Source organism: Festucalex cinctus, chromosome 7 (assembly GCF_051991245.1).
Source record: "Festucalex cinctus isolate MCC-2025b chromosome 7, RoL_Fcin_1.0, whole genome shotgun sequence".
In the NCBI taxonomy this organism is placed as follows: Eukaryota; Metazoa; Chordata; class Actinopteri; order Syngnathiformes; family Syngnathidae; genus Festucalex; species Festucalex cinctus.
Window position 1 is genome coordinate 27,132,559 of NC_135417.1, and position 25,898 is coordinate 27,158,456.

Genomic DNA, 25,898 nt, shown 5'->3' on the forward strand with positions numbered 1-25,898 from the left:
TGTATTAAGTTGTCCTCATTTGTTTATTCTTATTATGATGCAACCAGTACAAATCACAGTTCTGGAACATTTCTCTGTGAAACACGAAACCCTTTGAATACAGCTGACTCCTCTTCTCCTGGTGGTGGAAAATGTGCCCTGATACAAGACACTGCAACATGCTGGGAGCAGAACACGGTTGTCCAGACCAAGAAACTTCCAGCACCAGCGCACCAATTGTCTGTCGGCAATATGTCTATACTTGGCATCCTGTGGCCCATCAAATGCCTTGCCTTTGTACTGCTGCTTGTAGGTCATCCATGCCACCTATAATCCATATGGGTTCAGGCACACAGCATTGAATCCAGGATGATCAGTGATGCAGTCCAGTACCTGATTGAAGTGTTCCTCTCCTTGTAGACGTAGTCACTACTTCTTGAATTTCATGGCAGCAAACACATTCTACAGCTGTAGGCATTTGCTGGCAATTACCACAAGTACGCCTGAAATTTATATTAAAAAAAAAAGTAAAATACTGAGCGATGACACCATGAGCAGAAATGTTATTGAACAAGTGTATTGCTATACCAATCAGTCAATAATTCTGTTTATGAAAACATTTGTTTCAAAATATACAAGTACGTGGACGGAATCATGTACAAAAGTAAGAAATAGTCATTGATAAATCTCTCAAGTACAAGTAAAAAAAATAAAAATTGCTGAAAAGAATACTCAAGTACTGAGTAACTGCTTTAAAAACATAGTCAGATTTATTTATTTTTTAAATGTCATCAGACAAAAATATAAAATTATGTGCAAATGCTGGCATCTTCAAATCATAAAAAAATACCACTGCCTATATATATATCTTACCCATCTTGTAATTTCGACGGGTCTTGTCTCCATTCCATGTCAGGTGTCTGGGCGCATTATCAGCATCCTGATTAGCATTTGGCTCGTACATGTAAAGTCCAACGTATAAAATGCCAACCTCCTCCTCTTCCTCCAACTCTTTAAAAACTTGGTTCTCCTCATTTTCGCTCAACCTATCGCTGACATCGCTGTCTGAATCGACGTTTGAGTGGCTTTGTATAGCGTCTGTATGGAGCGCTGCCATCGCTGTTCCCGGTGTGACGTATCACTTCCGGGTTTGTCGCCCGCCAGGCTCGAACTTCGGAAAAGCGATTATTTCGTCAAATATATAACATATAAATTATTTTTTCATACTTTATTTGTTGGACAGTGTTTCAATGCTTCAATTGTGACCCTATATGGTATTTTATGAAATTACTTCACATTTGGCCTTTAAGCTCACGAACTTTTCGTCTCAAGAACATTAAATTCGCGAGCATATAGTCTCTGCTGATGAACTAGTTTTCGGCGGACGAACCAAACTACGCGGTCGAACAGAGCCACGGTGGCGGCCACGAGAAGCTGACGCACGCTCACGGCGTCCCAGTTCGTCACCCCCTTTCTTTGAGTGCGGACGTGGTTTGTGTTTGATAGACATTTTGGACCATATTGAGTGTACTTTTGCTATTATGGGACCGAAAAAGACCCCACCACAGGCTAGTGTTAAGCCTAAGAAGACATTAAAGAAAATTATGATCGAGCAGAAGAAGGAGATCATTGAAAAACACGAACGAGGTGTGCGTTTGTGTAACTTAGCGTCCCAGTACCAGTACGCTAAGTCTACCATTGCTACCATCCTTAAGAACTACCATCACAAAGGTAAATAAAACGACTTTATTATACAGTACAGTTTATTTCTTTAATTACAATACAATAGCACATTTATTATACATAAAATAAGGTCTATTTTTGTGTAGTTTTAAGGCTTATTTAGTAGAAAATTATGTTTTATAGGGACCTGGGAACGGATTATTCTCATTTTAATGGTTTCTTATGGGAAATAAATGTTCGGAAGACGAACTTTTCGCCTTACACACACTTTCTGGGAACCAATTATGTTCGTGAGCTGAGGTATCACTGTAAGTTCAGACTATGTATAGTAAGGCGAGTTGTTTTTGTCTCTACCCCTTATCATTCCTGACGTTTTTGCCAAAAACACCTTAACTCATTCACTGCCTTTGACAAGTATACTTGTCAATTGTATTTTTTAGAGCGGTGCTAAATGGGGGCGAATCTGAGCATGCTCCACTGTAAATATCAAACTTGGAAACAACTTTACTGATGCCCAACCACCGATAGATGACATCATTGCCCCATTTTATAGGAAATAAACACAGTTTCAGAGTCCATGGGAGAAATGGCTGTATTTTGGCAAACCTACATTTTTCTGCTGTCAATTATAAAAGAACGGGACGGGACAAAAAGTAGGGAGTCTATTCTGTTATTTGGTAGATTCGGTTTATATATAATTATTGAATGTAATATCACGTGAGTATTGGAAATGTAAAAATCTTCTATAATGACTGGCAGTGAATGAGTTAAAAAGGTGCATCAAAAGCAAATTTGAAACTGTTGTTGAACCATTTGGAGTATCAGTATTGCATTTTGGTCTCTTTTTTAAGATAACGGTTTCAATTTCACAGTGTCACCAAAACGAAACAAAGTAAACCAAACGCCTGTCTCATATGACGGTAATTTGATGAGGGGAGCATACAAACACAGCGCAGTTTTGGCACAGTTGAAATGTATATGTTCCTGAAATCCACCCACTGTTTTCCCCAAGCATACCATCGTGTCCACCAGATGCTTCTAGTCTCCAAATGCTCCCTCACCAAATGAAGAGTAGCTGCAAGTGGTTGCAAACTTGCCATTCATTGCTATCTGATATTCTATCGACAGTAATACTCCATTTGTTTTGATTATTGCTACCTTTTCACAGTTTCTTTTCACTTCCCGTCATTGTCATGCCATGATACGTTTCCTCTTTCATTCTCTAATGCCCCCTGTTCCTCTACACCTCCGTGCAGTACCTCCAGAGGCGACAGCAGGAGAACACCCAGCGACAGAGCAGAGGGGAGGCGGCCTTGCCTGAAGAGGACATCAGCAAAATGTTCAAGCCCCCTCAGCCCCCACCTCGCATGGACACCCTTCTTATTGCAGGTACAGGAATGTAAACAACGCAGTGCCTCTGTGTACTACTGTCATTTATTCAGAATAACGCGCGCTTGGATATAAGCACCCCTAAAATCACCCTATGAAAGCAGTTTTTCTTTGTCCTCATGCACTCACTCAATTTTCCGGAATGCATGGTCAAAAATTGACGTATTAAGCAAAAATAATAATTTGATACAGTAAATCGGAATTTCTTGTGTTCAGGTGCCTACGTGTGTCCCATGATCTCACAAAATCAAAAAACAGCAGAATGTCACCTATACTGACACCAAATACTGATACCACTTGTCTTGTACATAAAATTCCTCGCCCAAAAATGACAGATGTTTTTAAAGAAAGACCTGTATATCCCAATCTCAATTTTCCTATAATTTTTAAATTCTAGTGCTTGATCATACAACGGCCGTGAGTACCCAGAGACTCATTTTATTGGCTACGAGCAACTTCCTTGTCACTTGTCAACCTACGGGAGCAGCCGTGGTCCAAAAATGGCAAAGATGCCGTTTGTTGCATTTCATGTAAGAATTGAGAATTATTTTACGGGACTTTTGAGGTACGGGACATAACAAATTTAGCCCAAAAAATTCGGGGCGTTCCGGTTAATACGGAACAGTTGGCAATCCTAATGTAAATTGATATCCTCTCAAAGATTGAAGTCCTCCAGCCGCCTCTGTTCCCCTGACACGAGCTCTGGATATGTTTCATAATAACCATATCGCCAATATTATCCCGAAATTATATTATCTAAAGTTTATTTGCTCTATCACCAAGTGGATCACTCCTTTGTCTGAGGTTTCATGCTGTTCCCCCACTTGACAGCTTCCTGATCCTGTTGTGTTCCCACTATTAATTTGATATTTTCTCTGCTTCTGTTTCCGTCTGTTTTCTTCTTGCTTTGGCCTGTTTGGGTGTGCACAAATGGTTGCATGTTTGCCTCTGTTGGTGGTTTTTTTGTGTGGGGTGCGTGGGTATATGTGGCAACTTTCCAACAGGGCAAATTAACAACTACTGCCAGAATGTGAAGGAATTCACCTCCCAGAACCTTGGGAAGCTGTTCATTGCAGAGGCTCTCCAAGGCCACAACTTGATGAGACAACAGAGTCAAGAGAGAAGAAAGAACACGTTAAAAGAAACCGCAAGTTAATCAGAAGGGCTGTCGTGTTGTTTATTTCTGGAGAATCGATTCATTGTTTTTACACACACGCACACGTATGTATCTTTGATTTAAGAGTGAAATAAAAGTGATTCAGCTCTTCATCTAACTTGACTTACGGCTTTTTCACTCTTTAACACAAATGAATTGGGCCAATTCTTCTCATCTTTTTTTTTTAATTCATCCCCATTACCACAGGTACGCATATATAAACGGAAGTATAGCTATCTTGGCAGTCATTTATTGGTGAAATATTGTATCATTCCACCATTGCGACGATAAACATCCTCCCAGATATCCCACGATCAACTGCAAATGGTGTTCTTGCAAAATGGAAGGAAGCTATTAGGGTGCACTGTAACTCAGCTACACAAGTGTCGGACCACAAAAGTTAAGAGTGGGGTCATTGAGTACTGGTGCGTACTGTGGGATACGGTTGCCAACACAATTAGCTCAGTGTTCCAAACCTCCTCTGGCATTAACATCAGCACACACAAAAAAAAAAAAAAAAGTGTGCACTGGGTGCTTTATGGCATGCGTTTCCTTGGCTGAGCATGCTTCATGCAAGTAAGTCCTTCTGCAATGCCAAGAAACACTTTCCCTCAAGTGACCAATCGTGCTTCTCTTAAATTTGGTTTGAAGAATCGGCCCTCCTCATTGTATGTGTTTTCACATACCATTTATGTTATGGATATAGGTTGACCGGCTGCAATGATTAGGGCCCGACTAGGGGTGGGCGATATGGTAAAAAATGTCATTTCACGATTCTTTAAAAATAAATTCCCGATCTCGATTTTATCACAATTATTTTTTTTTTTTTACATATTTTTAGACTAATCTTCACATTCCTGAACATTTTTGTAAAATTTCAAACATATTTACAATGTATATAAAACCCTAAAAGAAAAAAAACAGACATCTTAAGCCAACTAATTTTTCTGAACAGGTTTCAATTGAAATAGTGCAATTATAGCAGCTGTGGTCGATATTCTCCCAGACTACAGGAGGCAGTAACAAGTGCCAACGGTGTATGAACAGCGCTAGTTAACACCACAATGGAAGTTGAACATGTTTTTTCCTCAATAAACTATCGACAAAAACAGTTTGGGATGAGTTAGCAAAGTAAATAAAACACAGAATTGGAAAGTAGAAAACACCGTTTACAACAGCGTTTGCTCGTCCGCGACTACACGTAGTTTACAAATTCTCATAGGTGCGCGTGTGGGCAATGTGGACGTGTCGTGGCACGGGGAGAGTTGCGTACCCGTTGGCTGTCGGGTAAGGTTCCGAGGTGGCCGGGCTGCGCTGGCACCGGCGGAGGGCGTCCCCATGTGGCCCCAGGCCGGGGGGGGGGGCAGACCGACACATGGATGCATCAAGCATAAACCAAGCTTGAACCCGCATAAAGTTGAACTGTATAGAATGTGCCACAGACGATCTTGCCGATCTGTCAGCTTTATGAGATCGTCAACACATTAAAGTTCGTAACGATCTAATATCGTCATATCGCCCACCCCTAGGCCCGACCGATTAATCGGCCATCGGCCTCTGATTACAATCGGATCATTATTGGCCTTCAAACATTGGCTAAAACAATTGGCCAATTGGGCCAAATGGCCGATTATTTTCCCTTTAAACATTATCGAAGAAACCCAAAGTTGCAGACGCTGTCAAAGTACCCTGAATACACCATTTTGCTTGCATAGAATTGGCAACTAGCAAGCGTGTAGCGTATCTTATTCTGTTGTTCCGAGTCGTCCTCCCATTAATTTCTGAAGGCACCTGTTTATACATTCCTTGTACTGCCTGCACTTTGCTCCATTTTTGGAGCACTGTGAATAAAAGCAAAAGCAAAAGAAGTTCTGAGTTTCTGAACGGTCTGAGTGAAGCAGTGTGCTCGGAATGTATTTCCGAACACACCCATGATGAGGAAACAGGGATTTTGGGTGCGACAAGCGGTCTAATATTCATGGCCTCATTTTTTGTGGAACAAATTTCCACTAAAAAAAAAAGAAAAGAAAAAAAAAAGTTAACTTTTTTTTTTTTTTTTGGACTGGTCTGACTTTGAAGGAAGAAAAACAGCAAGAAAACCCGCAAACTAGCGAATTAAACTGCAATAGACGAAGTTATGGTCAAGAATGAAAACATGCAAGAGACGAGTGATGATGGCTCAATAATTGAATCGTGAAGTAGCCTTTTTGAACAAATTGTAACTAAGCTTTGTTTGTTTTGTTTGTTTGTTTGTTTTACATAAATGTGAAACAAAACCAGGATACAAAATCAACCTAAATCTAATACTGTACAAATGGAATTTGTTGCTACGCATAGAAATATCTGCCAAAATTATACAACTTAAAGGGATCGTTCGGATTTTTTAACATGAATTTCTATTTCATCCTCACCTCCAGTGTGTGCAATCAGCACGTCGCCCTGTAGACGGCTAATTGACGCACTGCAGCCAGCTGATCCTTCCGCTAGAAGTTGTTTGTCTTTTCGAAGGCGGAAGGATCAGCTGGCAGCAGTGCGTCGATTAGCCGTTTACAGGGCGCCGCACAGTGATACGAACGAACAGAAAAGTAGTGGGTGGCGGTAATGGCGTCTGACTTTTTTCAGAAAAGAGTATTGTGATGCAAATGTATCACTCTTTTGAACACATTGTATTTCCGTGACCCCAGCCAGCTTGCTGGACTATTTTCCTCTCGTCCAACACCGGACCAGAACTCGTGTCACATAACGCTGTCAGGGGTAACCCCGGGTTTTCACCGGATGCGGTTGCGGTGCGGTGCGTCTTGACTCCGTGCTCCGGACGGGTCAATTTTTTTGTCAATCCATACCGGCTCCGCACAGCTGCGGTCCGGCAGCTCCGTCGCCGCCCACTTCCCAACGTGTCTCGCGGGACCGCGCGCGCGCGATCATGTGGCATTTCATAACGACAAACATACAGAAAGTCTGTGCTCAACAGAGAAGCAGAAAGAGAGGTGGACTTCTTTTGATTTAACCTTTTCTTCTTCTTCTGCTATGAGATTCCATGCAGCATCCTTTTTTTGGTTGTCTTTATAAAAAGGATGTGCCGTGTCATATATTATTTTGTGGTTTTCCACCTCCAATATAAACCTCTCCTTGTCCATGTTCGCTGGTGTCTAAACCGTGAATGAGCACATGGCCCGGCGACGCCCACGTCACGTTTTGCTGAAAAGCTTGCGAAATAGGAGCTGGCGAGTGTTTTATTCTGAAAGATAACCGGAAATTTATTTTGAAACTGCGTCGGTCTTCCTGTCCCGCTCGATGTGTTTTGTGCTAGCTTGCCATTTGCCGGAGGCCTACCGCTGCGGCGTCCGGCAAAAATAGAAAATAGGTCTATCCTTGCGGAAGGCCTGCGGCACGCCGCAGCTGAGACGCAGTCGACACGCAACGCACCCGCAAGCGGTGTAAACTGCACCATTCGAATGAATGGAATCTAATTGCTTGCGTCGCCGGACCGCACCGCAACCGCACCGCAACCGCATCTGGTGAAAACCCGGGGTAAGTCAGTGCTGATCGCACACACTGGAGGTGAGGATGTAATTGAGATTCATGTCAAAAAATCCAAACGATCTTTAACATTATAGGCGTGCTGCAAGAGACCCGATTTTAAAAAAAAAGAAAAAAAAAAAGAAAAAAAAAGATGGAAATTAAGAATAATTTGAAAAATAAATGAATAAAATGGGGCAGCATGTTGGACGACTGGTTAGCATATCTGCTAATTCATTGAAGACTATAAATTGTCCATAGATTTCTTTGCATGTATGGGAAATGGTACTTCATCTCGCGCGTTCGACCTTAGAAAGCCCTCAAAGCGTTTTACATTCAACTACTCATTCACCGACTGATGACGCAGAATCAGGAGCAACTCGGGGTTCCGAATCTTGCTCAAGGATTCTTCCAATGTTGTCACAATGGCATGGGATCGAACCTAAAACGTCACTCTACTACTGAGCCACGCCACCTCATATGCCACTTTTTTTTAATCAACACTGGGCACTTGTTTTTCTTCATAAAAACGCAATTTCAATCTTGAGTATATTCACTTTCAAATGTAGATTTTTGCTTTTGTCTTTCATTTTTGTCCTCCTATGCATTAAATTGACTGGAAAGTAAGCTGTTCTTTGCTTTGATTTTTCCAGTGATGAAATATTAAGTACTACACTATATTTGCAATTAGTCATTATTGTAGTCAGGTCATGTGTGTTTTGTACGACATGCATACTGAGCAGATATCATTTGTCAAGTCATCAAAAGCAAGTAAATTAAGTCCATGTGAACACCTTCGGTGATCGAACAACGTACAGTGTTAATCCCGGAAGCTTCATCCTGCGAGTTCTTTCACCTTCATGCCAAAGTATTACCCTAAGCATACTTACTGAGTAATTTGAATGAAAACATGACGAGTCAGCAGTGTCCATGTGTTTTTGAAAACGACCTTGAACAAGTGTGAAGTAAATTAATGTGATTTTGCGGGAGCATTAGCTAAATGCCTGCGATGTGGCAATGAGCTGCTTTTCCAGTTGATCCTTCACGCTGGATCAAATGTCTTTGCGTATATGGCGTTGCGGCTCATTCATCAAGCGTTTTCACTGGAGTCTCCTTCAGCTCAGCAACAGGAAGCTTGAGTGATGGCTCTACCGGCTCCATTTAATAAAGAAGCTGCCAGTGTGGTTCATTGCATAATAATTACACGGGCGCTCTGTTGCCGTTTCTCGACCTGTGGAGCAACGCCACCGTCTAATACAGCCTCTGATGTCTGACTTGTCATCAGCATCACCCCATCGAGCAATAACTTGTACTGCTCCTGCTTGCCATCAGTGCAGTCATTAGCGATAATTACAAGTCGACCAAAGTGATAAATGTTTATGGGAGCAGCCGCACTTGAGACACAAATAAATTCTTCCGAAAATCACCACACGGCTTCCCTGTCATGCTGCTTGCTTGGGAAATATTAATTTAGCCCAGTTGAAAGTTGGTAATTAAGCTATCTGCTAATTTGACAGGCTCACCCGTGCTTATGATTGATGCCTGTTATAATGGGGGCGGGGGACCTCTCTTCCTTGCGGGTATTGATTTGGGATGTAACAGTACGGACAATATCGTGATATTGTGATATTAAAACTGTCACAATATCGGCACCTTCATGTTCACAATATTTAAAAGGAACACATCTTTTAAAAAAAAGTCAGGTTGATTTCCATTTGTGCAGTTCTAGCACCCTCTAGTGGCTACTTTATTAGTGCAATTTAATTTTCAGTAGGTATGTTTTGGCCTATGTTTAAAATCTGTGCTAATTGTCAGATGAAGGGGAACCTAATTTGCTTGTGAAGCGATAAATTAGGGCTGGGAATCTTTGACTGTCTCACAATTTGATTAGATTACGATTTTTGGGTCTACGATTCAATTCAGAATCGATTTTCGATTCAATTTACAGATATGCACAACATTGTCATGATCTACTCCAGTCTGCTTTGCAAGACAAAATAAGAAATAGAGACATTAGAGTGTCCCTTTTTTTGTTTTGTTTTTTTTGTTTTGTTTAAACATTTATTAATTTTGTATTGTAAGTCCCTTTTTCCACAAAAACAACATGTGGGCTACAACTGCCTATTCCTCTTCTTCTTCATTTCTAATTTAGATAAAATCGATTTTTGGATACTAAATTTTGATTCGATTAATAAGTGAGAATCTCGATTCTTTTATGAATCGATTTTTTGGCACACCCCTACAATAAATGTGTGCTTGCATTACCAAGTAAGTGCCTCAATATTGTTATTAGAGGTTGTAGATGGTTTATATGCATTGCTGCTATGTACAAAAGCACAATATTGTGCTTTTTTTTCTTCTTTTTTTTTAATTTATTTATTTTTTTAGTTTGATCTCATATAGTGACCTTCATATTGTGATAATATCGTAACGTGATGTTTGGATATCGTTATATTCCGAGTATTGATTGGCTTCGGAGAGGTGTCTTCTGTTTAACTTGACTGCTCTTTGTTTGCGATTCTGAAGCAGAACCACGGGGCCATGTTGCCCTTGAGAGCTGACTGGGGCACCGCCTCTCTTGTCACTAATCCAGGGATGTGCGGGGAATTGTAAAAGCTTCTTAAACGCCTTCAGCGGAGCCCCAAGCATTGTGTGAAGCCCGTGGAGTGCAAACATGGTGGCGGAGATCGAGCCGGCAGTAGTGGTGAGTGGTGACGCTGGTTTTGATGGGAGCGGAACAGCGGCATGGACTGAATTATGTTGTCATGACAGGGCTCAAGGCCAACAGAGGGGAGGTGCTTTGAGTCAAAGTGGCACGTAAATCATGCCGTACACCACTTACGACTCGTGGGAGCAAAAGACGACTGACCTTTTCTAAGTTTATCACAACCTTGAATAAGTTGCACACTCGGGCGGTTTCGGAGATTAAACTCCACATTAACAGTAAACAACACTGGAATGAAGTCACGTTACATCTTTAAGATTTTTTATTTTATTTTTTTAACTTGCAAGAGACAATTACCAACATTGTTCCAGAAATGCCAACTATTCTCTGCTATGAATCTGTTTGAATCTGTATGAATTAATTTGAAAGGGAAGTGAAGCACGGCGACTCATCTGATGACAGCGACACGGGTTTAAAGAAATTTGACTGCCATTTTCTGCTCCATTATAGCACTTTTTCACAAACAAAGAATTAATGGAGTAATAGACAGACTAATTGTCATGCCACACATTAGTGATGGAATGGATCATCATTGGAGCCTTAATTATTTTATCACAATTGGGCTTGTCATGATTAAATGTCCGTAACGAATGCTTCACAACAGGAAAAACTATCTCGTTGTCACTATATGCAATTTGTCCCTGTAGCTCAATATATTTACATTTTTTTTTTAACATTTTTCTATATTTACTATTTAGTCAACCTTCTGTGAGCAATCACCTTGCCGTGGTGGATGTGCTTATGTGTCCCAGTGATCGAAGGAGCTATTTGTCTAAGGCTTTATGCTCCTGGAAGACTCACCCAATGCAAGCATCATCATCATCATAATAATAATATTATTTTATTTGTTACGCAGTTTACATTTATAAAATGAATATCAAAGTGCAGGTGGCACGTTGGTTTAGTGGTTAGCACGTCCGCCTCCCAGTTCTGAGGACTTGGGTTTGAGTCCAGGCTCTGGCCTTCCTGGGTGGAGTTTGCATGTTCTCCCCGTGCCTGCGTGGGTCTTCTCCGGGTACTCCAGTCTCCTCCCACATTCCAAAGACATGCACGGCAGGTTAATTGGGCGCTCCGAATTGTCCCTAGGTGTGCTTGTGAGTGTGGGTGGTTGTTCGTCTCTGTGTGCCCTGCGTTTGGCTGGCAACCAGTTCAGGGTGTATCCCGCCTACTGCCCAAAGCCAGCTGAGATAGGCTCCAGCAACCTTGTGAGGAATAAGCGGTCAAGAAAATGGATGGATGGATATCAAAGTGCACAGCACATGCAACAATAAAAGCAATAGAAGCACACAGTAAATAATAAACTGTATTAAAAATCAGAGTGAAAAAGTCAAGACTAAAAATCAAAACTCAAAATAGAAATCAACCAGGAAAAGCCCTTTTAAAAAGGAAGATTTTGAGTCCTTTTTGAAAAGTTTCTACTGTCTGTGGAGCTCTGAGGTGATCTAGGAGAGCATTCCACAGACGGGGAGCAGCAGACTCGAAAGCCCTCACGCCCATGGTCTTGAGTTGAGTCCTGGGCAGGCGGAGACGGTGCGGTTGGCCTGACCGGGTTCTGTCTGATGTATGTAATTTGAGGAGTTCGGTGAGCTAGGTGTGCGCTGCACCGTGCACAGTGATGGGTGTATGGGAAGCCAGTGCAGAGTGCACACTCTCATCAGGACACGCGCAGAGTCATCTTAGGTGATGGGCCAGACAAAGTACGGCTCAAAAGCCCCCTTATGACGAGTCAGATATTTGGATCACACTTTTCCGGGCATGGGTCGCCGACGCCCCCCCTTTGGAGCCAGGCCTGGAAGTGGAGCTCGAAGGCGAGGGTCTGGTGGCCGGATCTGCACCCATGAGGCCTGACCAGGCACAGCCCATAAAGGTAACATGGACTCACCACCTGTGCGAAGGGCCAAAGAGGATGGGTGTTGCATGACCTGGGCGGCGGCTAAAGCCTGGCTACCTGGAATGTCACCTACAGGGGAAGAGCCTGAACTGGTGCGCGAAGCAGGGAAGTTCCGACTATACATAGTCGGACTCGCCTCCATACATACAGTAGTTTGGGCTCTGGCACTTTGCACCAGGACACCCTAAACCGCAGTTCGATGATTGACTATGTCGTCGTGTCATCAGATTTGCAGCAGCATGTTTTGGACACTCGGAAAGACAGGGGTGGAGCTGTCAACTGATCACCACCTGGTGGTGTGTTGGCTCCGATGGTGGGGGAAGATGCCAGTCCGAACTGGCAGGCCGAAACGTATTTGTGAGGGTTTGCTGGGAACATCTGGCAGAATCCCTATCAGAAAGAGTTCCGGGAAAAGCGGGAGATATAAATGTTTTGACAGTTTTAAAGGGGCATGACGCAACTTAAGCCTTAAATTGGAGTATTAAAATATGTTTTAAGAATTGTATAATGGACAGGAGGCACTACTGTGGCACAATGACTGTTGCCCCTATTTTCCTGTAAAGTGAAATAATGTTGGAGCGGTCGGGCCGGAAACTTTAACTTTTGCACTGAGCATGACATCATGCGCATTCACTCTATTAGTCACTATTGTCCATGTTAGCTCTCGCGATTGTTCACGCAACTTCACGGCCAGGACAGCTAATTCAAGATGGATTTGAAGAGGACTGCACCCCATAGCTACGTCTCAATCACTTGTAGAGACTCCACGGAAGACAAAGAGGAGTAAAGTCCGGTCTAGTGCAACAAAAAGGTAAAAAAAAACTTTCGGACCAGCTTTGCGGCAGGACGCGGATAAATATAGGAGCAGCGTTCATCAGGTGGAGAGACCTTAGAGCTACCCTGGGGATGAAACGGGAGCCACAGCTTGCTGACTTTTTGCTAAAAAGGTAAGACTTCGTAACAAAAATACAATAGGGTCTATTTATGATTTGCAGTGCAGAATAAAACTACAGCACGCTCGCTAACTAATGTCTCCGCACTGGGGCATTTTGCTTGGTGAATGCCTGAGTGCTGAGACGTGTCATGCTGTAATACAACTAAGTGTCCAGCAAAGCCGACTTGATTAATTAGTTGACTCACTGCTTTGTACTTGTGCTTGATTACAAAAAAGGACAAGCATATTTTAGCAACATACTGCTATACTCAATGTCATCGGAATTCACGGGAATTCACTATTGACGTTTGGAATGTTGTAAAGTAAGCTTTTGTCACTCAAAATTACTTTCACATACAAAGTAACTTGACGATACGTTCCTTATCTCTGTTGACATTATTAAGCCTATGAAAAAGGTGTTGCACTCCGTGTTAACGTTTGTTCAATTAACTTGGAGGTTTGCTCGTACCTGTCGTGCACGGCCCTGGCCGTGTTCATGTCGCTGGCGTCCATTCCGCGTTTCGCCAAAGGGGTCGCAAATGTGCAAAAACTCTGAATCCTGCGTCATGGGCCGTGAAACGAATTCTGTGAAAATGCGTAAAACGGATATGCGACTTTTGCTGTTTCTCGAAAAAAGATTTGACATCTTTTTCACCCCTGGATAATCAAAATAACTGCTGCTGAACTTTGTAAAATCTACTATGCTGTAAAGTATCACCAGTCCTACAGAAGTGTAGACTGCGGTGTGAAAGTTTTGTGAAAGATTTTTAGTGACTCTCGCCCACAGCTAAAGGAATGATGTGCGGCAAAACGAAACCGAAGGCTCTGTGTGCTTAGTAGTAGTAGTCGTGATCGCTTGGCCAGTTAGATGGCCGTTGCGACCAGTCGTCTGAAGTTGTCTTGATCCTGGGCTCGAAGCAGAAGGTCGGAAAGAGGACTGGTGGCAGCCACCTGTGCTACCCAGGTGAGTCTTGGACGTCCAGTGGGGCGGCGGCAGCCACGAGAAGGAGTGTGAGATGCGTCAGTGAGGAGTTGTTTTTCCGGTATCGAGTTATCCAGGCGGGCCACGTGACCGAGCAGATGAAGTCGCCGCCTCTTGATGAGGGTGGAGACCGGTTTTGGATTTCCTGCCCTGGCGTAAATAGTCTCGTTGCAGCCTAAATGGTACCAGCGGACACGTAGAGTACTTCGCAAGCAGCGCCTGTGGACTGCGTCCAGGCGGCGTTGCATAACTGCAGAGAGCGTCCATGATTCGCTGGCGTAGAGTAGGACTGGGTTGATGACGGGGTTGAGGAGGCGGAGTTTGGTGGCCAAGCTGCTAGAGGGGCTCAAACACACCCTAGAGAGTAAGGGTGTCACGATTTAGTTTTTTTCTCAAAATCGATCGAAATTCCGTCACGATTTCGAGCAAAAAAAAATAAAAAATCAGAAAAAAAAAAATCGAATCGTGACCCCAAAATTGAAATTTAAATCGAATCGTGGAGTTGGCGAATCGTGACACCCCTACTAGAGAGCCTGCCAAAGGCGCTGCGAGCCAGCTGGAGTCGACGCAGGATCTCGGGATCGCAGGAACCACTTGTGTCGAACTTTGACCCAAGGGAGATGAACTTGACGACCTCCACCTCTTGACCATGACCAAGTGGTACCAAAGAAGTGACCATCAGCGACTGTAACTGCTTAGTGATTTAAAAAAAAAAAAAAAAAAATGCTGCTTGCCTGTTGCTTTTATGCTTATCGGTCGCAGTGTGACGTTCTACGGCAGCTTTCTCCCAAGTGCTCACGTCCACATCACATCGGCAAAGCGTGCAGACACCGTGAAGCGAGTCTCGACTGCTTTTGGCCAGGAAGTTGTGCTTTTTTGTCCATTAAATATTAAAAGATGTCTAGTGTTTTGGTATTTTCGCTAACGCTGCTTTTTCGTTTTTTTTGCTTGCTAGCTGGCTACAGTCAAAGAACACGGAGATAAAATGATGTAATCTGACAGCCACACGTTGAGCTTTGCTTTAGTTTTATTTTCTCTTCTTCCTCTGAAAGTTTACTGTTTGTTGATGCTTATCTGTTGTCTTTCCTTGTGTAAAGCACACTGAGTTGGCTTGTGTATGAAATTTGCTATATAAATAAACTTGCCTTGTTTACATTCATTGAACCAATGATATACGAGATGTTCTCATCCTTGGCCAATCCCAGACCAGTTGACAAAATGGGGGTGGGGGCGGGGCGAATGTGGGTCACATAAACTCAAAGCGGCTGAAAGTCCCTAAACCAGCGTCCGGTTTAGGGTTGTGCATGACGCCTGACACATCACTGAAAATTAGGACTGTCCACCCTCTTCCGGACGTCTGGCAAATGCAGAGTCGGGAATGACCCAAAATAAGTGCTTGGGCGTACAGTAGACTTTTCACAGAAGTCTGGGGTAGAACCGTGTTAAAGTGGAGAGCCAGTAGCTATGAACAGAACATTTGTACTACAATTAATACGTATTGTAGACTGAAAATAAGATGACGATTAGCCTTTAGCACACGTACGGACGACTGAGCATGCCGACAGCTGACGTCAGCCATGACATCAAGATCAAGGTCCAAAGTAAATTAATATCAGCATGTTATTTGCTTGCATTTGCACTCTTTTCCATCACTGAGTTCTGAGATCTACACAGTAATAGGGTTCAAAATTACTATTATTTTTGTAATCAGTGTTTTTTTTTTTTAAATTGTTGAATAGATTTCATAACATACAGTACAGGCCAAAAGTTTGGAGTACACACCTTCTCATGTAATTATTTTCATGACTATGTACATAGACTCTCACGTAAGGCATCAAAACCATGATTGACTGAAGTTTTATTTCTTCTTCTTCTTCTTCTTATTATTATTATTATTTATTATTATTATTATTATTTCAATCTCCGGTATAATAACCTTATTTATTGATTGATTTAATTCTTATTTTTTATTTTATTACCTGTTCTTATTGCTGCTGGAAATGTAAATTTCCCAGAGGGAGCCATCCCAAAGGGATCAATAAAGTTTAAGTCTAAGTCTAAAAATCTCGTATATCATTGGTTCAATAAATGGAAACAAATCTCCACGTGTGGCTATCTGACTAGTCATTTCCTTAGCACCTTTGACAGCCGCGAAAAGCAAGCAAAAAGGCAGAGCTAGCAAAAATGCCAAAACGCTGGACATCTTTTAATATTGAATGGACGAAAGAAGACAATTTCCTGGCCAAAAGCAGTCGAGACTCGTTTCATGGTTTCTGCGTGATTTTCCAGTGTGATGTCGACATGAGCAGTCAGGGTAAAGCATTCAGAGTGGTACGCTGTGACGGAGAAGGTAAAAAAGCAAGAGGCGAGCAGCAGGTGCAACATCATTGAAGATGTTTTTTTTTTTCCTTATTTGTTTTTTGTTTTTTTTTAAATAAGTTATGCTTTGTGGCACTTGCACATTTACAGAAGCATGTCACTGCTTAGTGGTTTAATTCATTAAGGCCTAAAGTACCTATCAAAACATCCCTCTAAAACCTATACACCTGTGGTTTTATTATAAACCTTCATTTATTTATCTATTTTTTTAAATCAACAAATAAATGTGGCATCTGCGGGTATATAACTACCTTCAACACTGGAGCGCAGTTGTAATAAGCTCGGGGGAACTGAAGAAATACACTCCATCCATCCATCCATCCATTTTCTTGACCGCTTATTCCTCACAAGGGTCACGGGGGCTGCTGGCGCCTATCTCAGCTAGCTCTGGGCAGTAGGCGGGGGACACCCTGGACTGGTTGCCAACCAATCGCAGAGAAATACACTCCTCAATGTCAATTAGCATTTATTGACAGAGACGAAGGAACCCTGCAGAGGTACAAACATATGATGGCTATAAACTCACTTAGAACAAATAACATTAAGAATAAGCACCTAACTAATAATAATACATTAAACATGTAGACTTACATGAATAACGTCAGCAGCTTAACTCATTCTCTCCCAGCCATTTTCACAGAAGCAATCCCGTTCGCTCCCAGCTGTTTTACTGGATTTTGACTGATTTTGCAAGGCCCACAGAATATTGTGTTCGATTGCTATGAACCTATCAAAAGAAAGATTAAAGTCTCTTCTTTCATCAGGAAAAAAGTATGTTTCTATCTGTTTCCGTTTTGCAGCAATTAGCATTAGAAGAGAGCTAAGTTTCATCGGTTTTCACAAATCTATTTAAAATTGTAAGTAATTTAGCTTTTTTTCGACATGGCCCTGGTTGATCTTCTTTGCTGTGCTGGCCGTTTGTGTAATAACTACCATTTCTGCAACCGTTCTTTGCAGTTGAGGGGCTGCATCAAAGCCTTCTGTATGCTCTTAGCATAAAAAAAAAAAGTATAAATACGTCTTTGGGACATTTAGAACATTAAAAAAACGTATTTATACGTTATTGGGAGCAAATGAGTTTTAATATAACTTAGAGTAGAACTGTGACGTCCTGTCGGCAGCATAACAAAATGGAGAACTGCTGCACGAGGCAGTGCAACAAACCTAATCCCCCAGTGATCCCCTAGTGGCCAGAGGAAACATCTACAGGGCCCAGTTGATTCTGGAGAACACCGTCTCGCCGAGCGCCAGTGGGCAGAGAGACCTTGCATGAGCCCTCAGTGATTCAGTGGTACGGGTCAAGCGGGTACGGAGAGCGTCCTCCTTGACCGCCCATGCCTGGCGCCACAGAGGACGGATGTGCGGGTTGGAGAACTTCTCCAGTCGGTTGATGAAAGACAGGGAGTCCCTAAGAGGGCGACCTAAGATGATCTGAGCCGGGGAGAGGTTGCAGTCAGGGTCAGGGGTGTTATGCAAATACAACATGGCACGCAGAAAGCGGTCGTAGTCGAGGGTGCCAGTAGAGCCGGTATTAGAAACATGGAGGTGCTTAGCAGTCTTCACAGCAACTTCAGCTCTCCCATTCGACTGAGGGAGACCGACCTAGGACACAATGTCTGATGCACCATAAGCGGAAGAAGTTCTCAGTGTGGCTCGCCATGAACTCAGGACCACCATCGCTCGAAAGCTCCGCAGGCACCCCAAAGGTGGTGAACCAGGCCGGCTGAACCACCTAGATCTGTGCCCGCCGTAGAGTTCAGAACCTCCACCCAGCCCGAAAGCTGATCCCCAACGACCAAGTAGTGGCGCTTGCCATACTCAAAGAAGTCAGCAAACACAGCCTCGAATGGGCGGGATGGCAGCGACGAGGGTAGGGGCGGTGTTGCCGCCTGTGAAGAGGCATTGCAGTTGCAGTCAGCACAGCCGTACCTGGTGGCGTGTATCTCCTTGGCCATCCCAGGCCAGTAGACTATAGCGCGAGCACGCTGCTCCATCGCAGAAACCCCCTGGTGAGCAGCATGGAGATGCCGAAGGACTCTACCACGGAGGGACCACGACGTGGTCATGTTACAGCAGGACACCATCCTGGATTCACAGACTCGGGACAGGCTCACCAGGGCAGGGTCGCTCGCATCAATCTTACCCTTGTTCTCGATGAGGTACAGGATACCTCTACAGGAACGATTCGTCGTCCATTCCGTTACAAGGCCATCAAAATTTTCAACATCATTGTCTACAAACATATTTCTTAACAGTATGTCACTGTCGACTTGTTAGACTTGTTCTCCGAATTGCGCGTACTCATCGTGCAAATGCGGGAAGTGCGTATACTATGCGCAAACTTTGCGTGAACTTGTCGTGCCAGTTCGTGTCAATGTGGACCATTCGTGAACTTGTCGTGAACTATGCGTGAACTCGTCGTAAACAGTGCGGGAACCTCCCAGTTCGTGCCCCAAAATCGTGGCCAAAAGTCGTGCATGTGCCAAGGCACCTTTACTTGCTTCTTGAGAACTTCCTTCATTATGACTCCCTTTCTCAGCCGTGATTGACAATGGACGCTAATAGTGGCAGCATGCCATGTTAGCAGCAAGCAAACAAGCAGGAAAACATGGAATGGGTTCTCAGTAATACGGAAGTTCAAGTGGAATGGATTAGAATTGGATAACAAAACATGACAATGGTTCTCGGTACCTACAGTACTATTGAAGTGAAGAAAATCAATTGATTTGGGATCATATAAGTAATTAATTGCAGTCCACCCGTCACGTTATTTTCCTCAATGGTGCTTTGTAGTTGGCATATTTGGAACACTTGGCGGACGTCCAACTGCAAGCCTGGTCGCAGTCGACGACGCAGTGAAAATATGGACTGGATTTTTACTAATAAGGACGTTTTCGACATGATTAACTCATTCGCTCCCAGCCATTTTCACAGAAGCAATTCCGTTCGCTACGGGTGTTTTACTGGATTTTGACTGATTTTGCAAGGACCACAGAATATTGTGTTTTATTTCTATGAAAACATGGCACCTATCAAAAGAAAGATTAAAGTCTGTTTCTGTTCTGCAGCAATTAGTATTAGAATATAGCTAAGTTTAATCATTTTTCACAAATCTATTTAGAATTGTGAGTAATTGAGCTTTATTTCAACATGGCCCTGGTTGATCTCCTTTGCTCTGCGGCCACCTGTTGGCCGTTTGTGTAATAATTACAATTTCTGCAACCGTTCTTTGCAGTTGAGAGACTGCATCAAAGCCTTCTGTATGCTCTCGAATAATAAAAAACAAAACGTATAAATGCATCTTTGGGACACTTAAAACATAAAAACAAAAAAACATTTAGTTATTGGGAGCAAATGAGTTAAGTGGAATGGATTAGATGATGACACACGAGAAGCATGGACGACCTTACACTTGGAAGTAAAGGGAAACTAACAGACTGATGATTATATGTACATTGCAAACTGTTGCTCACTGTTTTGCTGTGCTTCTCAGCTGCCCATGGGGGGCTTGGCGTGTCGTGACATGGAAATCTCTGATTGGCTGTTAACCCAGTAATTACAGATAGTCCCTAACATCAACAAACATCATATAGCATAAAAGATTCCTGACATCACATAGTCCAGACATCATATAGCCTAAAACTAGTTGAAACTGGATGCTGTTACATCAATACCAAAACAGACACGTAACCGGTCGTGAACTCTGGCGCACGGTCATGAACTCTACTCAAACTTAACCCAGGCGGGACCCCAGACATGAGACAACCCAAACATTTCTCCTGCATGACCCGAGTCATGACAATGCAGATGCTGCACAGAGGGGCGTGGTTGCTGAAATGATATAATTCCACTATATGGAGCTGTGCGGACCTTGCGGACGAGTCAATTATACACCAAGCTTTATATGTGGTTCCACATGAACATGCTAACGAACAAAGCCACAAAATATTAAGTCTTTAGCTGAATTTATTTTTTTCTCCTTAGTGTTGAGTCAAAATGGAGGTGCCATGATCTGCTGTCCTTGAGCCCAAATATGATGAACAGTGAGAGTTTCTGCAGAAACTGCGTAGGTCAGAACGCGTCATCCTTTGTACCCACTCAAGGTTTTTGTGTGGTGGCACATGTGAAGGTGCTGTACTTGTTAAAAGGGTAGGGAGAAAGAGCCACAGTAGCAGCTGCGGTTTGCGATTCCCTCTCCCACGCTAACCTGCTAAATTGACCGTGAGATGACTGTGAGTCAGTGAAAATGAGGATAACATCCTCATATTCAGATGCTCAACTGACTGAGGAAATACTTTTTGTGATGTCATGTCTCATTCAGCATTTGTAGAGCTTAGCCATAAACTACATGCTTGAACTGAGCATGTGAAGCCAATGGCGGCTTTCTCTGTACAAGCAGACAGACGTTATTTCCTACGTGCAATAGGAGGAAATACTTAAATTAGGATTATGGGATTTGTCTGTGCACCTTCAGATTCCCAAGGAGGAGCTCGAAAGATGTCAGAGGGATATAAGTTTGGTTTAATCAAGCGAGCGGGGCTTGTGCCGCTCTGACCCCAGCGGTAATTTATTAGGGCTCCAACAAAAACATAAGCTCTTTCAGCGTGCCTGTCATTGCCCTGCTACTGGTGAGAGAAAGAATCAGCTGGCTGAATATAATGAAACCAGTTATTTCCCTGTCAGGCCTGAATGCGTTTCTTTGCTCTCGCATTTCGCCACTTACTGTATATTGCCATGGCAACTAGATCCTGTGTGGAATGCCTATTTCCAGGATGTAAAGTCATTGTAAAAATACTGTTACGACTCCTCAAAACAAAAGAGAGAAAAGCAAGGCACTGGTGGTTGAAGGAAGCTGTGTTCAGGAATTAAGCATTTATGAGATTATACACACAAATCCAGAGGAACTCCACTCATCCCGTGAGAACACTCCACTTGAGGCGGGCCTGTACCTGCCTTATCTCTCCTTTTCTCCTTTGAGGTCAACAGATCTAAGAGGTGATTGGCAAGTGTATAGATCGAGCGTTGTGTTCTCGTTGCTATTCGTCTCTGGCTGCCACCCAATTCGATGGCTGTCACTGCAACTGCGCAAATCCCACAAGCCATTATGAGGCAGGTTTAATCCCCGCAACAGAGGCAAGAGAAGCCTTTCAAGACGGTTTTCCAGGCATGACACCCTGTCTGTCACATGCATCCGTGGGCTTCAGGCACGGCTGCAGTGTATTTTTGTGATCCCACTCCATCATTAATGTCTGCTCTTATCCCCAAAGCAGCAAGACATCTTGCTCGTAATCTGCTGTCTGCTCTCAGTCGATATTCACATTCGGCCTTGCTTGTTACATACAGTCTCTTTAATCATCCTTTTATTTATGTCTGGATTATGCAGGTGAAACAAATGTAAATAATTTGGCTGTAGGTTCATTTGTTTAGTTCTTGTGATCAAGGTTATTTTCTGGCAGAAATAAAGGAGCTCATTGGTTATTTATGAATCTTCTTTGTGTAAACAAACCGACATGGGTTCATCAATTCTCTAACTCATACCCATGTTGTCAGGGCGATTTATTGCAGCCTGTCTTTGTTTTAACAGGTTGCTCTCATACCTGGCCAAGATCACAAAATGTGTTCTACACTCACGCCTTTAAGCTCAATATGGCCACAAAGCCACGAAATGGGTTCTTTAGCTTAGCGTAAAGACTGAGAGGCAAAGTACAAACCCCAATTGACCTTTCGCAAAAGCCCTGCCCCACTCAGTTGGCGCTTCGGTGTCTGACATCCTTCTGGACACTTACCAATCATGTAAATGAACGTACCAGAGCATGTCAGTGAGTGTTTTTGGAGCAAGACAAGCGCAATAGCTTCCACATCGAGGCAAAAGGGGTCTACAATATTCACTGGAAAATATATTCATAAGATTAAATTATGCAGAAAAGCAGACTTCACAAGATAAGTCGAGGTAAACAACAACGGCGTCTCTCTCAGCGTGGAAATTGTAATCCCACAAAATAATTCCCATTTTTAATAAATGTTCCTGTAAACTGATTAGGTTTTTTTTTCTCTGTAACAGAATGGTTGTTTACTCTGAAGTAAAACAAAATTCTAAATGAAAGCAAAATAAGTTCAAAGTACCTGTTACGACGCTATGTAGACTTTGGGACATGGATCGCTGTATCTAACTGGCTGGCCTGCATTCGCTGTCTTATTAGTTAATTGACCTTACCGTGGCACGACCCTCCCCACCCGCTAAATGCGACGATCAGCACAATTACCAATCTGGATGCTAAAGTGCATCCATGGTGATGGCAAAGTTGTCAGATCTTCCTTGTGATTTCCCGGTCAGGTATTTTCAGGATGCCGATATTTCTCCTCGAAGCAAGCAAAGTAGCTTTAAATTTTAGAGTGAAGGATATCTTAACTCCCTCACCTTGCAATTTGGCACAAAAACAAAGGAAATACACATCAGTCTGCTGCGACAGAAGTCAGAAAAAAGAAGAAAAAAAAAAGACAGTCGCCTCACTCACTTCGACCGAGTGTCAGCAAAACTGAAGTTTTTGGACATTGTTCCTGTCAAGCAGGGTGAGAATGACCTTATATTACCGCATAGCTTCAATGTTTTGTTGGCATTAATAGTCAACAACCACGTGAACAGTTAGCTAACCGGAGCTATCGTTAGCCTTTGGCTAAAAACAACAATGGGGAACATTTCCTTTGTGCAGACGTATTCATTTCTGGTCATTCAACTGTCCGTGCGGACCCACGCAGGCACGGGGAGAACATGCAAACTCCACCCAGGAAGGCCGAAGCCTGGACTCGATCTTGCGTCGTCAGTACTGGGAGGAGGACGTGCTAACCAGTCATTCACCCAGTTATTAACTTGTAAATAAAATAAAAAATACATTGTGTATGTGCGTGCCTGTGCATCTGTGTCCCGTTATACCCTCTTTTTGACCCAACATACTATATATTTCTGACACTATTGATCTCCCCACTTCCTTCTTAATGTTTTGATAGGCTCGCTGATCTCTATTCAGCACAAGTGTGACATCAATCATCACTGTCGCCACCCCTCCCATTCTTATTTATTTATTTAGCCTCATTTTCATATTTCCTTCCAAATGAAGGATATGCCAAATAGGGTAATTTATTCTAAGTCATGATCAACTCTTCTCGGTTCCTTGAAGTCTGGAGACGCTTGCCTTGCCCCGGGTGCAGTGATTGATGAGATGCTTGTGACCTATAATAGACACAGCCACAATTAAAGCTCGTCTTATCTTTCAGACAAGGATCTTGAAGATAAATGCTGATAGCAGCCTTTCGTTTGATGTTGAGTCACACACACCTCGCCTTGGCCTCTCCAGCTTGTGTCCTTAGAGTGACTGATTGACTATTTGGAAATGGCTGCTAAACAATAACATTCAGTTCACTTACCCGGGATTTACACAGGATGTGGTTGCGGTGCGGCTGCGGTGCGGTTGCTGTGCGTTCCGGCGACGCAAGCAATTAGATTACATTCATTTGAATGGTGCAGTTTACACTGCTTGCGTGTGCGTTGCGTGTCGACTGCGTCTCAGCTGCGGCGTGCCGCAGCCCTTCCGCAAGGATAGACCTATTTTCTATTTTTGCCGGATGCCGCAGCGGTAGGCCTCCGGCAAATGGCAAGTTAGCACAAAACACATCGAGCGGGACAGGAAGACCGACGCAGTTTCAAAATAAATTTCCGGTTACCTTTCAAGATAAAACACTAGCCAGCTCCTATTTCGCAAAAACATGTTAGGAAAACGTGATGTGGGCATAGACGGGCCTGGAATTAAGGTGCGAGGTGCTCATTCATGGTTTAGACGCCAGCGAACATGGACGAGGAGAGGTTTATATTGGACGTTGAAAGCCACAAAATAACAAAAGTCCACCTCTCTTTCTGCTTCTCTGTTGAGCACAGACTTTCTGTGTGTTTGACGTTGTTTTTAATGCCACATGATCCCGCGCGGTCACGTGAGACACCGCGGGAAGTGGTCAGCGACGGAGCTGCCGGACCGCAGCTGTGGATTGGCCAAAAAATTGACGCGTCCGGAGCACGCAGTCAAGAGGCACCGCACCGCACCCGCACCGCACATGCAACCGGTGTAAATCCCGGGTTAGTCATTTACACCCACTCACGCTCACTGTAGATCCAATGTGAATTTTAGTTGTGGAGCCTCATACATTATTCTTCCCCGATCTTGTGTATCGGACCTCAAGCTACTCACATCTTTGCAATTTTCTTTGTCGCCTCTGCCCCAATGTCCTTTGTTGGGAGGTGATGATCTCTCTCTTTTTTTTTTTTTTGGTCAGCATGCTTACTCTTCTCACATTTGTCAGCATGGAGCTTTACTACAGACAGTAAGTTCAACACAGAACAGATTGTGTTGACTTTGGAGGTTTAATTACGTTTTACACTCATTCCGAAAGAAGCCTTGAAAGTTTATTGAAAGCTTTTGGCAAAAAATGCACAGTGGACTGGACATTCTCATGAGCCTTGTCATAAATAGTGATGAGGATCTTTTGTGTTCAATGTGTCTAATACAATATTGCAATTTAATTGATGGAGACTGAAGGTTGTAGATTCAGCCACCCAGTTCACATGGAAACCATTCAGAACACTTGAAAATGTCAGTGAAAGAGCTCCACTGGGTGAAATAGTCTTTTATGAAATGGCGTGCAATTCCTCACCAGAGTTTCAATGAGAGTCATTTATTTTATGAAAATGCTCAACAAAAGTTTGCTCCATTCTTCAGTGCAAATAAATATGAAACACTTGTGCCCAAATTCTCCTTGCACTTCTTGCTTGTCATGACTCAAGTCATGCAGAAGTAATGTTTGGGTCTGGTCTTATGTATGGAGTCACGCCTGGGTTAAGTTTGAGTAGAGTTCATGTGACCGTGCGCCAGAGTTCACGACTTGTGACGTGCCTGTTTTGGATCTGATGTAACAGCATCCAGTTTCAACAACTGTTTTTTTGTTTTGTTTTTTACTACAGTGGTACCTCTACTTAGGAATTTCCCTACATTTAAAATTTTCAAGTTACGAAACTCCTCAACAGGAAAATATTGCCTCGTTATGAAAGAATACGAAAGGTAAAACTATGGGCCGCTACTCACAGCTCCAGAATTTTCTGAAGGCAACATAATTACAGCTGCTCTGCGATTGTCTATTACTGGCATCTTCCTGGCATCCCATTGGCTAAGAGGGACCTGTACCTTATGTGACCATAGATAGAGAATAGAATGTGTC

General features: G+C 43.1%; 1 protein-coding gene and 2 long non-coding RNA genes across 4 annotated transcripts in view; 2 read left to right on the forward strand and 1 right to left on the reverse strand.

Annotated features, from left to right (window-relative positions):
* LOC144022967 (uncharacterized) overlaps nt 1–4 on the forward strand; it is a 2,163-nt gene extending 2,159 nt beyond the window's left edge. The window contains exon 5 of the long non-coding RNA XR_013284452.1: nt 1–4. This exon is cut by the window's left edge and continues 182 nt beyond it. This is a non-coding gene — a long non-coding RNA (uncharacterized LOC144022967).
* LOC144022968 (uncharacterized) overlaps nt 1–1,254 on the reverse strand; it is a 1,397-nt gene extending 143 nt beyond the window's left edge. The window contains exons 1-3 of the long non-coding RNA XR_013284453.1: nt 853–1,254; nt 373–482; nt 1–306 (exon numbers count right to left, since the gene is read on the reverse strand). The exon at nt 1–306 is cut by the window's left edge and continues 143 nt beyond it. This is a non-coding gene — a long non-coding RNA (uncharacterized LOC144022968). The remainder of the gene's footprint in view (nt 307–372; nt 483–852) is intronic.
* Nucleotides 1–4,265, forward strand: part of LOC144022966 (eukaryotic translation initiation factor 3 subunit H-like) — a 215,187-nt gene extending 210,922 nt beyond the window's left edge. For both annotated transcript variants that reach the window (XM_077528195.1, XM_077528194.1), the window contains exons 5-6: nt 2,919–3,051; nt 4,056–4,265. In XM_077528195.1, the coding sequence (XP_077384321.1) occupies nt 2,919–3,051; nt 4,056–4,207 (285 nt within the window). In that variant the 3' untranslated portion in view covers nt 4,208–4,265. The remainder of the gene's footprint in view (nt 1–2,918; nt 3,052–4,055) is intronic.
* The last annotated feature ends 21,633 nt before the right edge of the window (nt 4,266–25,898 follow it).